This window comes from Pavona decussata, unplaced genomic scaffold (genome assembly GCF_977016875.1).
Source record: "Pavona decussata unplaced genomic scaffold, jaPavDecu1.1 SCAFFOLD_79, whole genome shotgun sequence".
NCBI classification, from domain to species: domain Eukaryota; kingdom Metazoa; phylum Cnidaria; class Anthozoa; order Scleractinia; family Agariciidae; genus Pavona; species Pavona decussata.
This window is the reverse complement of record NW_028145497.1, coordinates 389,120-404,045: the sequence shown is the minus strand read 5'-3', so window position 1 is coordinate 404,045 and position 14,926 is coordinate 389,120. Positions and strand designations below refer to the sequence as shown.

At 41.9% G+C, this 14,926-nt stretch overlaps 1 protein-coding gene and 1 pseudogene across 2 annotated transcripts; one reads left to right on the top strand and one right to left on the bottom strand.

Annotated features, from left to right (window-relative positions):
* Positions 1-1,737: 1,737 nt before the first annotated feature.
* Positions 1,738-5,739, bottom strand: LOC146476134 (uncharacterized; annotated as a pseudogene). The gene is made up of 2 exons (XR_014865709.1): positions 5,568-5,739; positions 1,738-4,470 (listed from the first exon to the last, which is right to left on the bottom strand). The product of XR_014865709.1 is annotated as an uncharacterized LOC146476134 (transcript).
* Positions 5,740-6,335: 596 nt separating this feature from the next.
* Positions 6,336-14,663, top strand: LOC146476133 (uncharacterized). The gene is made up of 3 exons (XM_085114972.1): positions 6,336-6,342; positions 11,244-11,705; positions 11,839-14,663. Exons 1-3 carry the CDS (start codon positions 6,336-6,338, stop codon positions 14,646-14,648), a joined length of 3,279 nt encoding a protein of 1,092 aa, XP_084971098.1. The 3' UTR covers positions 14,649-14,663.
* The last annotated feature ends 263 nt before the right edge of the window (positions 14,664-14,926 follow it).

Below are 14,926 nucleotides of genomic sequence, written 5' to 3'. Positions count from 1 at the left end.
GCCGAATTTTCTTGACAAGTGCGCCTTCGGTTACGTTCATCTAGCTCCATTATATGAACTGACATGGACTGACACTGTAATTGGTGTTTTCAAAATATTCACATCACAATTAAACCTGTCCAATGCGTGGGTTGACGAACTGGGGCTATCAATGGTTATTCCTAAGGAGCAAGTATGGGCAGTCTATTTTTAGTCTATTGGCGGTTGCCCCAAACGAAATTACCTTATTAGGCCTTGCGAGCGCGAGGACTTGCGTGCTTCACGTAAATTAATATTTTAAAAGAACTTCCTTTCTCGCTGAAGCGCACATGCGCTTTTAATATAGGGCTTTGAAGGGGTCAAAAGTGCCAATTTACTTATCTCTGTACTTCCTTGATTCTACATCTGTTATTTTGTAGCATTATAAAAGAGCTTGTACCCAATACTTCAAATTAGAGTTTTAAGCCGGATCGATTTATCGAGAAATGTTGATTGTTTCAAACCACCGTGTGATTTTCACGCTTGAAAAGTCACTGAAAAGTTAAAACCCCCTTTACGGCAAGTCATCTGTAGCACGACAGAAAAACAAAACCAGAGACTGATATTAAGTTTCTAAATTTATCTCCGACAGTGTGTACAGTGTGCAGTTCAAACTGAAACCCACTAGTGCGCAATCGAACAAAATGCCTACTAGAAACAAGTTCAAATTTTTAATGCAATAATACTGAATTGTCAGTCTTACCCCCTTTCAGCGGAATATAACTTTCCTGTGAAACATTTTAGCCGCTTGTTTCCAAAACCAACTTAAGTAACTGACTGTTTTGTTTTTCTATCGGTGATTGAAATGTTAATACGTGCTCAGTAATTTGAAATTGAGATATTACTGTAAATAGAGTTAAAGTAGTGATACTATTACAGATGCCTACTTTTTTTTCTACTCGTGTCCGAAATTCGAATTAAAATAAAGTGGCATAATTTATATGATTTATGTGACATGGCATGTCGAAGTCACAGTTTAATCCTATCGAAACAGGGCTGTTTTGCGTCTTCTGTAACCGAGAAGGGGGTCAGTTCCATAACTCCGAGAGTATTAGAATATTGAGCCATCGACGATGACACATTGCAGTTCATATCCTGAGAAAAACAGACAAACGAAATCGAAGCGTGACCATGTGATCCTTGTGACTGTTCTTAAGTGGGTCAAGTCAAGGCTTAAGACTGATCATTAAAAAGGAATACACGAACTAAATAGCTTCAACACGAGTGCTACCCTAAAGCACACTATGTGTTGTTAGTATCTAGTTTAGTGACACAAGGGAATGCGACCTACCATGATATAAACAACAGCTTCCACGGTAACCGGGATGACAGGAACACTGCACGTCCACGACATTTCCTTGGTTCAGGCAATGTGTTTGACAAGCTCGCGTTTTGTGCAGAGCCGTCACATTACACGACGTGCCTCCACACTGTCCCTTTGTTATTATATGTCTGCGACTTGTTTGGACATCTCCGCATTGCGTGCATGGACTCCATTTCGACCAAGTAGAGTACACGCAGTTAGCTGCTGTTGAGCCATGGCATACCTGCAACTGCTGCAAGGAGGGGCAGCCTGATCCACCGCAACTGGCGCCCGTTAAAATAGACCTGGTTCTTCTCTTATATCCAGCCACCCCACACTGCCGAGCACCGCAAGCCGACCAAGAAGACCAAGAACTGACCTGACAATTCACTGGATAACAGCTTCGGCGACGTCGACGCCGACGTCGATACCAAGACTGGCTTTCATCAATAAAACACTGTACTATGACCAAAATTGCTACAATTCGAATAGTTTTAGCTGCGAAAGACATGATAAAAGTTGAAGCGCCTTCTTTGAGAACTGCTATTTATACCCCTAGATCACAAATATGACAGTTACTTCTCACGATGATTTCTTGCATATCTAAAATAACTTTGACTTTTTATATGATATGATACTTCCTTGTTACACCACAGGTGGCCCAAGCTCATGTTACGAAATAAACGTGACTGGTAGCGATCAGTACCGGGCGTATTGTATTACATTTGAATTTATATAGGTTTGTATGGGAAACCAACGGCTTTGTTTAAAACCGTAGAAATTTGAACAATTTCTCAATAAAATTGACTTACCTTGACTCCTTGTTGTATTCTTTGTTGCTTGTCTGTTTTTAAAGTCGATTGGAAGCATGAAATACCTCAAATAAAGGTCAACTGCTAAAAAAGCTATACAATAAATTTATCAACCATCTTTAAAAGATGGTTGATAAATTTGGTTAATATTTAATATTTTTTTATTAACACTGTTTCTGTTTTTTCTTCTTTTCAAGAAAATAAAGTATAATAAAAATGTACAAATGAATAATCCCTAACAGTGATCAGCATCGAATTTCTCCTTGTAATATCAAAGCATATTCAACCTCTGACGTCATGAAAATTAATGCTATGATCACCCAAGGTGAATTGTCTTGATATTAATTTCATTAACTTCTCCCAAGTACTTTTATAAGAAAAGTATGAGGACAAGATAGGCGAATTGTTCTTTGATCATAAGGGTTTAATGATTAACCATGCATTCACACTATGTGGAATGGTGGAAGATAGCGCCTGAGGAAGATTTCAGCTCTCAAGTTCTCAAATATAACAAGAACAAAAAAAGAATATGGTGGAACCTTGATTTAACGAAGTGCAAAGGTTCTGTTCCATACATTTTAAAAGGCCAGGAGAATATAATTTGTTGTTCAGAGGACTTTGTTATATAGAGGTTCGTTAAATTGAGGTTCCCCTGTAATGAGACCATTCTGTTTTCCTGCAGAGTGGGGGGGAGGGGGGTTGGCCTGGCAGTTCAACCTTTACTTCTTCAAATATGTTAAACAACAAATTATATCCCTTCCTTATACCACAAAGATAAGCCAAAACCTCTCTTTTTTAGGGGGGGGGGGGGGGGGGGCTGTAATCTTTGCGCCACAATTTCGGCCACAGTCTTTCTGTACCATTTTAATTCATGTCTAATTTCGTGACCTGTTAAAATACCAAAATTTAAAATTTCGCTACCCCTTCCCAAACTACAAGCAGAATCTGGCTCTCCCCTCCCCTCCCGTCCCAATTGTATGCATCCTAATTTAAGTGGATGTGCAAAAACAGCAGGTGAAATGCTGTAGTGAGAAAAGGCATCAGCAGTGTCATCACAGCAGCCCTGACACCTGTCAGATTCATGCGCAGTATCTGGACTCCCCTGGCTGACCAAAGACCTACAAGCATCTCGTCCAAGATTTGCCGGTTTGAAACAAGTATCCAGGCATTCTCCCTCTGTTCGGAGAACTTTAGAACTTGAACGACCTCTGGGAGACTTCTCATGACCTTGTGCAGCTTTGCCAGGAACCACAACGGCAGGCTGTACAAAATGATCATTTCCAGTAGGTCTGCCACAGCGCCACAGGCGAATTTCACAATGCCGTTCACATCTGTGAGGTATTCGGTGTGCTCTGGTGGTAACTTGAGTTGAGGAGGCTGGGTGGTGGTGTTGCCTAGTCCCAGAAGCTTGAAAACCAGGGCCACTTCATCTTTCTGGTCGAAGTTTATACGGAAGTTAGTCAAAATCAGACTTCCAGTGTTGTCAGGGATCCTCCCAGCGGAGCCCATCTCCACTGAGTCCCTGTATGTTTGCTCGTAACGACTCTCTTCTTCAAAGCGCTCTGCACAGGAAAATATGGATGGTATGAGCAGGACCAACAGAAGAAGGAGGTGTACCACTAAGAATGGTTGAAGTGATCTTTCTGCAATCTGGATCATTTTTTCAACATCAAGAAACCGGTTTCTCGCTTCTTCCCTCATATCCGCGCACCACGTCTGAATCTGCTCCTTGAAAAGGCGAATCTGGCTGTACATGATGTACACAACGTGAATGAAGGCGAAGAAGATTGGGAGGCAAACGATGCGAACCAGAATCGAAAGAGAAAGATTCATCGCTATCTGTTTCACCTCAAAGGATTTCGCTTTTTCAGTGGACAGGGTCATCTGAACGGCTTTCAAAATCACCGGCAAGACAAAGGCAAACAGCAACACAGCAAAGTTTATCCAGTTGATGGCTTTCTTAGCTTTCTCCCAATATTGCCTTGTCAGAATCACTTTCGACAACATATTCTCCAGGTGACGCGTTCGAAAGTACACCACCCCAAGAATGTACATCTCTATCATCCGTAGAGACCAGATGATATTCTTGGCAGCTGTCACCGTTTCTTCCCATTGTTCTTCAACCAAGGATCTGTTTCGAAATGAAGGCACCCATATCAAACAAGTAGCAGCCGAATAAGGCAACAAAGATGATAAACTGTATCGCAGTCCAGAACCCCTCTTTCGCGAAATTTACGGTCGCCGGATACCACTGGAATGAAAACCGCAAGTAAACTTTCAACATTGCGGCTGCTTCTTTGACGATATCACCAGGAGCAACTATGTGGAACAGTGTACCTGATGATATTAAGAACACTGATTCTTTTAATCGTTTTAAAAAAGGCTTAAAGTGCTCCTATGATCAAATTTTTACCTCTTGAATTTTAAGGTTTATCACATAGAATTCTAGGAAAGAATAAAAACACCGTTTACCGTTTCTAAATATCTGCATTGGTTCTGGAGATATTTAAGTTTGAAAAATGTTTAAAATATGTAAATGAGAGGACTGATGACGTCATATTCTCAAATATTCAAATATAACATCAAGTATATAAATAGAGCTATCTCAGTCAATTTACAACAGAGACCATTGAAACCTGGCAGGCTAATAGTTCTATAGGCAATACACCTACGGCTATAAAAATTCGGTTCCCATGGCAACTCACTCTTTTCTAGTCCCCTCCGACCTGATTTTAATATTTTAGTGATTTTCAGCATGAAAAACATTTAACAAGGCCACGAACTCGTCCTAACATATTAAAATGCTTGTTGGATCATGCAGATGAGGCACCATTGGCAAATATCAAAATAGAAAGCAAAGCCTTAATCATCAGGGAGGACTGGAACCCAGTATGTTGCCAAGGTAACAAAACTGATAAGCTCATATTATGGAGCTCACCTAGAACAATGTCACCGCAAAGAATCAAGCATTTCTGATACAAATTGGCTGAGATATCTTTTTTCATAATATTTGATCAAAATTCGGTTGAGTTTATGACATCATAACTTGGCTAATTTGCATATTTTAAACCTTGAATATCTCTGGAACAAAAAGAGATATTTGAAAATAGTAAACAGCATTCTTCTTCACGTACAGACTACTTGTTTATGTTTTAAAATGGCTCAGATTAGAAAGACGCGAATTTCATCATAGTAGACTTTAAAATTATATACTCAAAATCAGCCTTGTAATGAAGAGTAGAACAAATATGGTTAATTAGTAAAATGAGACCTAGGATGTAATTAGTTTACTTGTAATTAGTCCGCCTTCTGTAATTGGTCTTAGTAGTAAATTGTATTAATACTGCGGAGATCTTTTAAAAAGCTCATTAGAGCTTGCTGGATCTCCTGCCTTATGAGATATTACATGTATATGATTATATTGTCATCGTTACCTGCAATGTCTTCTTCCGGCCGGAAAATGATGGACAATAGTGAAGGTGCATGCTCTCTGGTGTCGTCTTTATCTTGATTTATACTGCCAGTGATTGCGTCTGCAAAAAGAGCTGCTCTGCTTCCATTCGTAAGATAGGTGAGCCTGCTAGCATCAAAATTGTTTTGAGACATGTTTTAAAGACAGGGCAGTTCAAAACAACAAAGTTGTTGTAACCAGGTCGAGTTTCTAAATCGTTGTGGAATGTTTGCCACGGAAGCGAGGCACGGGGAATCCCTTGCGTTGAATAATTTTACTTTCGGTTTCTAATCACAGGATCACCATGCCCATGACTTTTCGCGGAACGAAAATAAAAAAAAAAAAAAAAAAAAGAATTTTACATCTGAAGAAAGTTCAGAACAACAAAGTTCTTGTAATTACATCGAGTTCCTAAATCGCTTTGCAACATTTGAAAGGCAGTGTTGTTTTTGTTATGATACGCAGAAGCAAGGTATGGGGGATCCCCTACACTGAATAAACATTTTGCTTTCGGTTTCATGAAAACTGGATTACTATACCCATGTCCTTCGCGGAACGAAAATATAAAAAAATTCCAGCTGTTAAATTCGTGATTAGACTTCATTGTAAAATTAAATAGGCTCATTAAAGTGTTCTCGTAACTACCTAGCATGTGATGTTCGGCTCTTCGCCCCATACCGGACTGATTTTCTTACATTGTAATCGTTCTGAAATATTTTAGAGGCGGTATTATTTTCATTCAGATACACGGATGCAAGGTACGGGGAATCCCCTCCACTGAAAATAAAAAGAAAGATGCTTTCGATGTAATGAATACTTCGCACATGACCATGACATTTCGCGGTACGAAAATAGTAAAAAGTACATATTTTACTGCTATACAAAGTTGAACATTAGACTAATTGGATATGCTTAGAGTTTATTCGTACAAAACTTTTTTATCTGACCAATTCTGATAAAAAATTATATACTAGTTATATCTCTTCCGAGAAACATTTACACTTCGTACTGTTCCTATGTTTCAGTGAAAACCTAGACTGTTCACAGTCCCCCTATTTCTCCGTGGGATTCTCGAGCCCGATATGCTTCGATGGAGCTGCCGCCATCTTGGTTTGTAAAAGCGAGCGCGATCTGTACTAACAACCACTCCCGCTCCCCTTGGTAGTTTAGACACTCTCCCCAGATCGCGCTCGCTTTTACAAACCAAGATGGCGGCAGCTCCATCGAAGCATACCGGTCTCGAGAATCCCACGGAAAAATAGGGGGACTGTGAACAGTCTAGGCCCGCGAGGTCATAGACTGATTTAGTTGCCACATTTTCGGATAAACAAAACTAACCTTGAGGCACTCAAGTGAGCCTAAAGAACACTCCAGTTAGCCTAAAGAGCACTCCAGTTAGCCTAAATAGCACTTAGGTTAGCTTAAACAGCTCCCCGGTTAGCTTAACGGTTAGCAGTTTATGTTGGGGTTGTTCATGCCTCGCATGTTTTGTTCATGACTTTCATGCCTCGCACGTCTGGCTCGGATATTGTAAACATTCCTCACGGCCCGAAAACAAAGAACGCGACCGAGAATTTAAAGAATTTGATAACACGACAGAAAACGTAACAGCCGAGTACAAAAAACGAGACCGAGAACAATAACTCGTGGCCAGAAGTCTTATCTCTCGGCCCATCGCGACCCCAAAGAGAAAAAAGAATTTGATAATGCTACCGAAACCTTAACTCGGTCCGCCTTACGGCCCGAGTAAAAATCCAGCGCTAAAAGAAAATTTGCAGGGAGCACCGCTCATTACGTGGGATGCCTGTGCAGCCCACGTTATAAAATGGGGGCCGTTTGTATCCACAAATGCGCATCTTTCAATTATTAACTCGTTTTAGATGTATCAAATTCAGTTTTCTCCTAGAGGGGATCTTTTTGTCTCCTATTGTCCTTATTGTCTTTAACAAAAACGGTCCAATCAGAATGCAATATCTTAGTGTAGGTCAGGAGGAATCGGAGGGGAGTTAATTACTATTGTGATTATTCAGGTCCTAGTGGTCTCTCGGTGGAACTGAAAAGGCTTGACTTTAGTGGCGTCGCCATATTGTTTTAATGTTTTAGATTCTAATGTGCCGTTTTCAAAAAGAAAACAAGATGCCTGCTATACTGGCATTACGCGAGATGCTGGGGCTGATTCATTTATTCCAACTGTATGCTTTGCCGATTGATAAAACTATCCTTGCTAAGGAATAGTTTGAGTCACGACGATCGCGTTACGTTGTTTACCTTGTGTTACGCGACTCAGACTTTCACCGGAAATGTGTGGAATTCCATTACGATAACGTAAGCTTCTCAATGACCTCTTTTCAGTCTCGCGTCGTGGTCTAAGACTGTCCAACAAAGCACGATTCCTTCGCCAGGAATTTACCAATTTCCACCGTTTTAAATGTCGAGTGCTTCTTAGAAGTTATTCTTTCGATTTGCCGCTTCAAAATGGTGAAACTTCCGTTTGAAAACGGCACACTTGAGTCCAGAACATGTTATAAACAATATGGCGAGACAATTTAATGCACTTTTAATTAAGAAATCAAATGATGCGTTGACGTCACACAGGTAAGGGTGAGTGGGTCCCCTCCCTCGCGATATAAGCGACAAGAATGGATTTTGATTGGCCTGCTGTTGTTGAAGACAATCAGAACAATACATCCCGAGTAGGAGAGGGGAGAGTTTAATGAATAAATTAATGTACCGATTTGTGGATACGAGGAAGAAAAAAAAAACAAGATGCCTGCTATACTGGCATTACGCGTGATGCTGGGGCTGATTCATTTATTCCAACTGTATGCTTCGCCGATTGATAAAACTATCCTTGCTAATGGAATAGTTTGAGTCACGACGATCGCGTTACGTTGTTTTCCGTGTGTTACGCGACTCAGACTATCAGCGGAAATTTGTCAAATTCCATTACGATAACGTAAGGTTCTCAATGACCTCTTTTCTGTCTCGCGTCGTGGCCTAAGACTGTCAAACAAAGCACGATTCCTTCACTAAGAACTCACCAATTTCCACCATTTTACGTGTCGGGTGCTTCTTAGAAGTTATTCTTTCGATTTACCGCTTCAAAATGGTGAAATTTCCCTTTGAAAACGGCACACTTGAGTCCAGAACATGTTAAAACAATATGGCGCGACTTAATCCGTCTTTAATAAATATATCAAATGATGCATTGACGTCACACAGGTAAGAGTGAGTGGGTCCCCTCCCTCGCGATATAAGCGACAAGAATGGATTTTGATTGGCCTGCTGTTGTTGAAGACAATCAGAACAATACATCCCGAGTAGGAGAGGGGAGAGTTTAATGAATAAATTAATGTACCGATTTGTAGCTACGAGGAAGAAAAAAAAAAAAAGAAAAAAAAGAAATCGACCCGTTTTTAGACACGGTATGCCCCCTAAGGGCATCCCGCGTAAAAAAAAAAAAAAAGAAATCGACCCGTTTTTAGACACGGTATGCCCCCTCAGGGCATCCCGCGTAATTAACCCTTTTGAAGCGGTAAATCGAAAGAATAACTTCTAAGAAGCTCTCGACAGTAAAAACGGTGGAAATCGGAGAGTTCAAGGCGAAGGAATCATGCTTCTGTTTGACAGTTGTAGATCCATCCAGAATATGCGGGGGAAAGGTCATTGGTATTAAGCTAAAACACAGATCGCATCACTTTGTCGAATTGATGCTTGAACGCAACTGGATATCCACTTTACAAAAAGATTAAAGGCTTGATTGTCCATTTGTACTAAAAGTTTTCATTTAGGAAAGCTTTTTGCCTGTTTTCTTTCTGTTTTTTTTTTTTTGGTGAAACGAAAACAATTTGTAATCTTACACTTTTATTTACATAACCAGAAACGTGAGTCAGGCCACGTTATTGTAATAGAAATTCCGGTATAACGATAAGACGCGTAACACAAGGGAAACAACATAACGCTATCTTTGTGACTCAAAATATTCCATTAGCTAGGATAGTCTGCGAAGCATACAATTATAAGAATCAAGGGGCATCACACGTAAATGCCAGTATAGGCATCTCGTTTCATAGAGAAAAGGGTGTTTCTGAAAGACACCCGTGAGGGCAAAACTTTAATTTAGGCTAAACACGTACATGAGAGTCTTGCAGGCCTGTCAACCCTATTATCGCCATGTATTTAATATTTCAGTTCCCTTACAATACCACGTCATTATTTCAAATTTTTAAAGTAATAAATATTAGAAACCAGTCCACCGTGGGACTCGATCTATATGATACATTTTGCCGACATAAACGTTGACGTCGCACTATTCTTGGTTTTCACGTGTTGTCACCAAAATCTAGAATTCAAAACCGGGAGGCCAACAAAATTTTTTTCCTTCATTCAAGGAAAGATTACCTAAAAATATGTCTTTTCGCAATTTCTTAGCTCGGAGTCGTACTTCCTTTTGAAAATAGAACAGTTTCAATTTCCGAGTTTTTTCATCGTGCGTGACATCGAGAGGACGGCCGTGACAGAGCTGTTCTGTATCTTAAAAATGCCTTTTCCGGGTGGCTTTTGAGGAGAAATATTTACCTTCACATTCAAAAATTCACAAGGGAAAACAAACCTCTTTTCTGGCAAAAGTGAACTCCAGATGATTTTTCCTATTTCCGGCCGCCATGTTTGTGTCCCTCAGAGGGACACCAACATGGCGTCCCCATACTAAGCTCTATAAATTTGTGTGAAACGTTTTGACAAATAACTCGGGTACGGAATACCGCACAGATCTGACACTTGGACAGGCTTCTTATTTACTTATCATCTATAACATGTCAATTTCTTGACTTCATTCATGGAATGGTTTCAATTTTTTTTTTCATGCACACGGCAATGGCGTGACAGTGAAAACCGGCAATACAAACTTCCTGTCAAATCTCACCAAATTTTAATTATTATACTTTTGCCAGCTACATCAAAAAATATTTCAAAAGATAAATGGCTCATCTTCAAGACATCTATTAGCTTTCTGTGCCGATTTATAGAGTTGAAACGCAACAACAACGTATTCACATACCGCACCGGCAATCGCGGGTCAATTAAATTTATCCGAAATACAAAGACAGCTTTGTACCCTACGTGCTTTAAATAGTATTTGTTTTATCTACTTAACGACAGAAGGCTTACCTCACTTTCTTAACTGTTTGACTGTAAAGTTTGACTGTTTGTTCTGGTTTAAAACGACAAAATTATTTGCATTTCTGCTAAAGAACATACTATCCATAATCGAATCCTGAAGGTACTAATTCAGTGGCAATTCATAGAAGAGGAATACTCTGACTGATTGTCTCACCACTAAACAGGAACGCTGTCGGAAACAGAATAATAGCATAGATATCAAATAGCGATTGTGAAAAGTTTGTCTGGAAATTTTGTTATTCTTATGTCTGGAAGATTCGTATCTAGCCAATCAGCGTTCTTTTTAACTAAGGTGTCCCGCAAAGATAAGGAACAATTGTCTGTGATTTATTTAGCTTTCAGTCGAAGTAATCTTTTATATCAGTCGAGTCAAGGAGTTGTGACAGTTGTGAAACCTAGCGAGAATAGAAGAGGAGAAGAATAAAAATCTAGTGAAGACGAGACAGTGTGGGCTATCCTTACTAATTCCCCACATTAGTGGCACCTCCGACGGGACCTGCAGTGATTTGGACAACCGAAGCTAAACTGGAGGCAGAACTTCAGCTTCTAAAGCTTACACGAGGAAGGACGAAATCTGTCGTGGAGAAGGGAAATATCGAGAAGATCACTCGACATAAAGAAACTCTGGGAAAGATTGTGGCATCTATAGAAGACTTGAAGCTAGACATCGAGAAAGGTAAGCTTGAAGCGGGGAAAAGCATTGACGAAGTTGATGAATGGGGAAAAATTATCGAGCAAACGATTGATGATGTAGATAAAGAAGTAGAAGATTTAAATCGTCATCTCGAAGAAGCTGGGGCAAAAGCAATAAACAAAAAACGGGAAGAGGAAGAGGCTCTTCTAGCCAAAAGGAGGGAGGATGAACTGAACTTTGAAAAACTTAAACTTGAGCAAAAATCAAAAATGCAGTCGCCCGATCAGCCCGCCGAAAAACTCCTAAGTAAGGGAAATGTCAAAATGCCAAAGCTGGTAATTACGAAATATGACGGCACCTACGAAAAGTGGCTTTCCTTTTGGAACAAGTTCAAAGCGGAAATCGAATCCCCCGGTTACTAAATTTGCTCATCTCAAAGAATTACTGGAAAGTGATGTTTGTGAATCAAACGATGGCCTCCCATTTAGTCCTGAAGGTTATGAACGTGCCAAAATTATCTTGAAGTCCAATTATGGCAAGACAACCGAGATTGTGAGAGCGTATATTGATAACATCAATGGTTTACCTGTGGTAACTGGATGCATCCCTAATGAAATTCATAAATTTTGTCAGACTTTGAACTACAATGTTCAATCATTAGAGACTCTAGGTAAACTTTCTGGGTGTTTATTAATGGTGCGTGGCGTCCTAGACAAATTGCCAGACATAAAGGCAGACCTCGTGAGCGGAAAACCGGGATGGCAAGATTGGGGTTTCGGGGACCTTATGCACGCTTTAGAAGAATGGAAAGCCATTCATCCGATGGAAACTTTGGGGATAGAAAAGGCAAACGAAACGTCTCCGACTCCGCCGATTTATCACCCGCCGCGTCCGCCGCGTCCCCCACGTTTGCCTCGTGACAGAAGTTTCTACGCGCGACAGGGCGAACACGCGTGTGTCTACTGCGATCGCGTGACAGACAGATCTTGGGAGTGTGAGAACGTGACATCTCCAGCGGAGCGCCGTCGCATTCTACAAAACAAACGCTTGTGCTTCAACTGCACTGGGCCTCAACACAGCGCTTCACAATGCCGAAGCCGCGCATCTTGCGTACACTGCAAACAAAGGCACCACTCATCTATTTGCGACCGACCGTCGGCAACTGGACGCCAAAGAGCGAACAACGGCGGAGTGGCTCTAACTGCAACTCAAGAAGGAGAGAAAGTCTGCCATCCAATCGTACTTGTCAAGTTGAATGGCGTGACCTGTAGATCCCTACTGGACACCGGTGCGACTGCGTCTTATGCTTCAGGATACATCTTGGATCGTCTAAACCTCGTACCAGCTCGCACTCTAACACGCCGTATACAAACTATCGTGGGCATAGTGACTAAGCGGACAGAAACTTACAATACGCAAGTGAGTGACACTAAAGGAAACAATGCAATTTCATTACGAGTAACTAGAGTAGACCGCGCTGAACTTTTGTCCGTGGAAAATCCTAACTATAAGGAAATGATCAGCAAATACCGCCATCTGGAAGGCGTTTCAATGGAAGACACCGACACTAAGAGCTTACTTCCGGTCCATGTTATTCTGGGCGCGAGTGACTACGCGAAGATAAAATCTCGAGAATCCCAACGCACCGGAGCTATCGGCGAGCCTGTGGCTGAGTACACTCTTTTTGGATTGACCATCATGTCACCAGGAACGGAGACAGACCTGGACAAGATGTTTCTAGCGCAGACGGCCTCGAATGACTATGAAGAGCTTTACCGGATGGACGTCCTAGGACTCGAAGACAAACCTAATGGCGATCAGAGCGTTGTTTATGAAGAATTCCTTGAACAACTCAGCCGCAGCCCTGAGGGTTGGTATGAAACTGGCCTTCCCTGGAAAGGGGACCATCCTCCGTTGCCCTCTAACAAGTCTGGAAGCTTAAAGCGACTGGGGAGCCTAGTCCAACGACTTAAGAAGACAGGAAGGCTAGACGACTATGACGCTATCATACAAGAACAGCTTAATGAAGGAATTATTGAAGAAGCAGAGATGCCAGCAACTCAAAGAGAATTCTACATCCCGCACAAAGCAGTAGTGAGAGAGAGTGCAGAAACTACCAAGATGCGTATTGTCTACGATGCCTCAGCAAGAGCGTACGACTCAGCCCCTTCCCTAAACGACTGTCTGGAAGTTGGACCACCCCTGCAGAATCAACTATGGAAGGTACTCCTAAGGGGACGGTTTCATTCAGTGGCTATCGCTGGTGATATTCGCAAAGCATTTCTTCAAGTGCGTATCCGAGAGCAGGACCGAGATGCACTGCGGTTTCATTGGTTGGAAAGCAAGGATCCTTTTCGTGTTCGCACGTACCGATTCAACAGAGCTCTGTTTGGTTTGGGACCCTCGCCGTTTCTGCTTGGCGGCGTAATTCAGCACCATCTGAACACTTGCAGACCTGCACACCCTGATCGCGTAGCAGAAATCGAGCGAGAACTGTACGTTGACGATCTCATTTCTGGTGGAGGTACTATCCAAGAAGCGAAACAAAAGAAAGCTACAGCAACTGAGATGTTCCACCAGGCCACCTTTCACTTACACAAGTGGCATTCAAACGTGATTGAACTAGAGCTCACTGAAGAAACTGAAACTGGGGATGACTTAAGCTACGCCAAGCAACAACTCGGAATCAAGCCGAGAGAATGTGGGCTGCTTGGTTTAAAGTGGAACAAACTGACGGACGAAGTTGGAATTACAATTCCAGAGGAAGTTGCCCAACCGACAAAGAGAGGGATTCTGGGAAAAGTGGCGAGGATCTATGACCCCCTTGGTCTTATCGCTCCAATCACCCTGCAAGGAAAGCTTCTGTACCGCGATGCCTGTGAAGAGAAACGTGCATGGGACGCTCTGTTATCCACCCCCCTAGAACAGCAGTGGCAGAAGTGGGAACGTTTCTTGCCGCAACACGTAACTTGTCCACGAGCACTTACCAGCGTCCAAGAACCTATCGAGGACATTAAACTTCATGCTTTTGGAGACGCGAGCGGAAAGGGCGTGGCCGCTTCTGTGTACGCTGTGGTCAAACAGTCAAGCGCAATCAACCAAGGCCTGGTTAAAGCAAAGGCAAGACTGGCCAAACAAGGGCTGACAATACCTCGCCGCGAACTGGTCTCCGGTCACATGGCTGTAAATCTTCTGACCAACGTACAAGATGCACTTCAAGGATTCCCTGTGACTTCGCTGAATTGTTGACTTGACAGCAGCGTTGCCTTACATTGGATACTAGGAGGAGGAGACTATAAGCAGTTTGTGGCCAACCGGGTACGAAAAATTAGAGAACACTCTGATGTTGTCTGGAGGCACGTACCTACTCAGGATAATCCTGCAGATCTTGCTAGCCGAGGTGGACTGGTAACTGTGGTGGAAGGGACCAGAGTGGCTAAGTGATCCTGCGAAATGGCCAGCCGACCTTGTGACCGCGCCCACCGCTGAATCTAACGCAGAAATGAATTTCAAAGCTACAAAGGAGC

Excerpts from the sequence above, each read along its gene's own strand:
- LOC146476133 (XM_085114972.1), top strand. Across the intron at positions 11,706-11,838 it reads GCCCGCCGAAAAACTCCTAA|AATTACTGGAAAGTGATGTT; the intron begins GTAAGGGAAATG and ends CTCATCTCAAAG.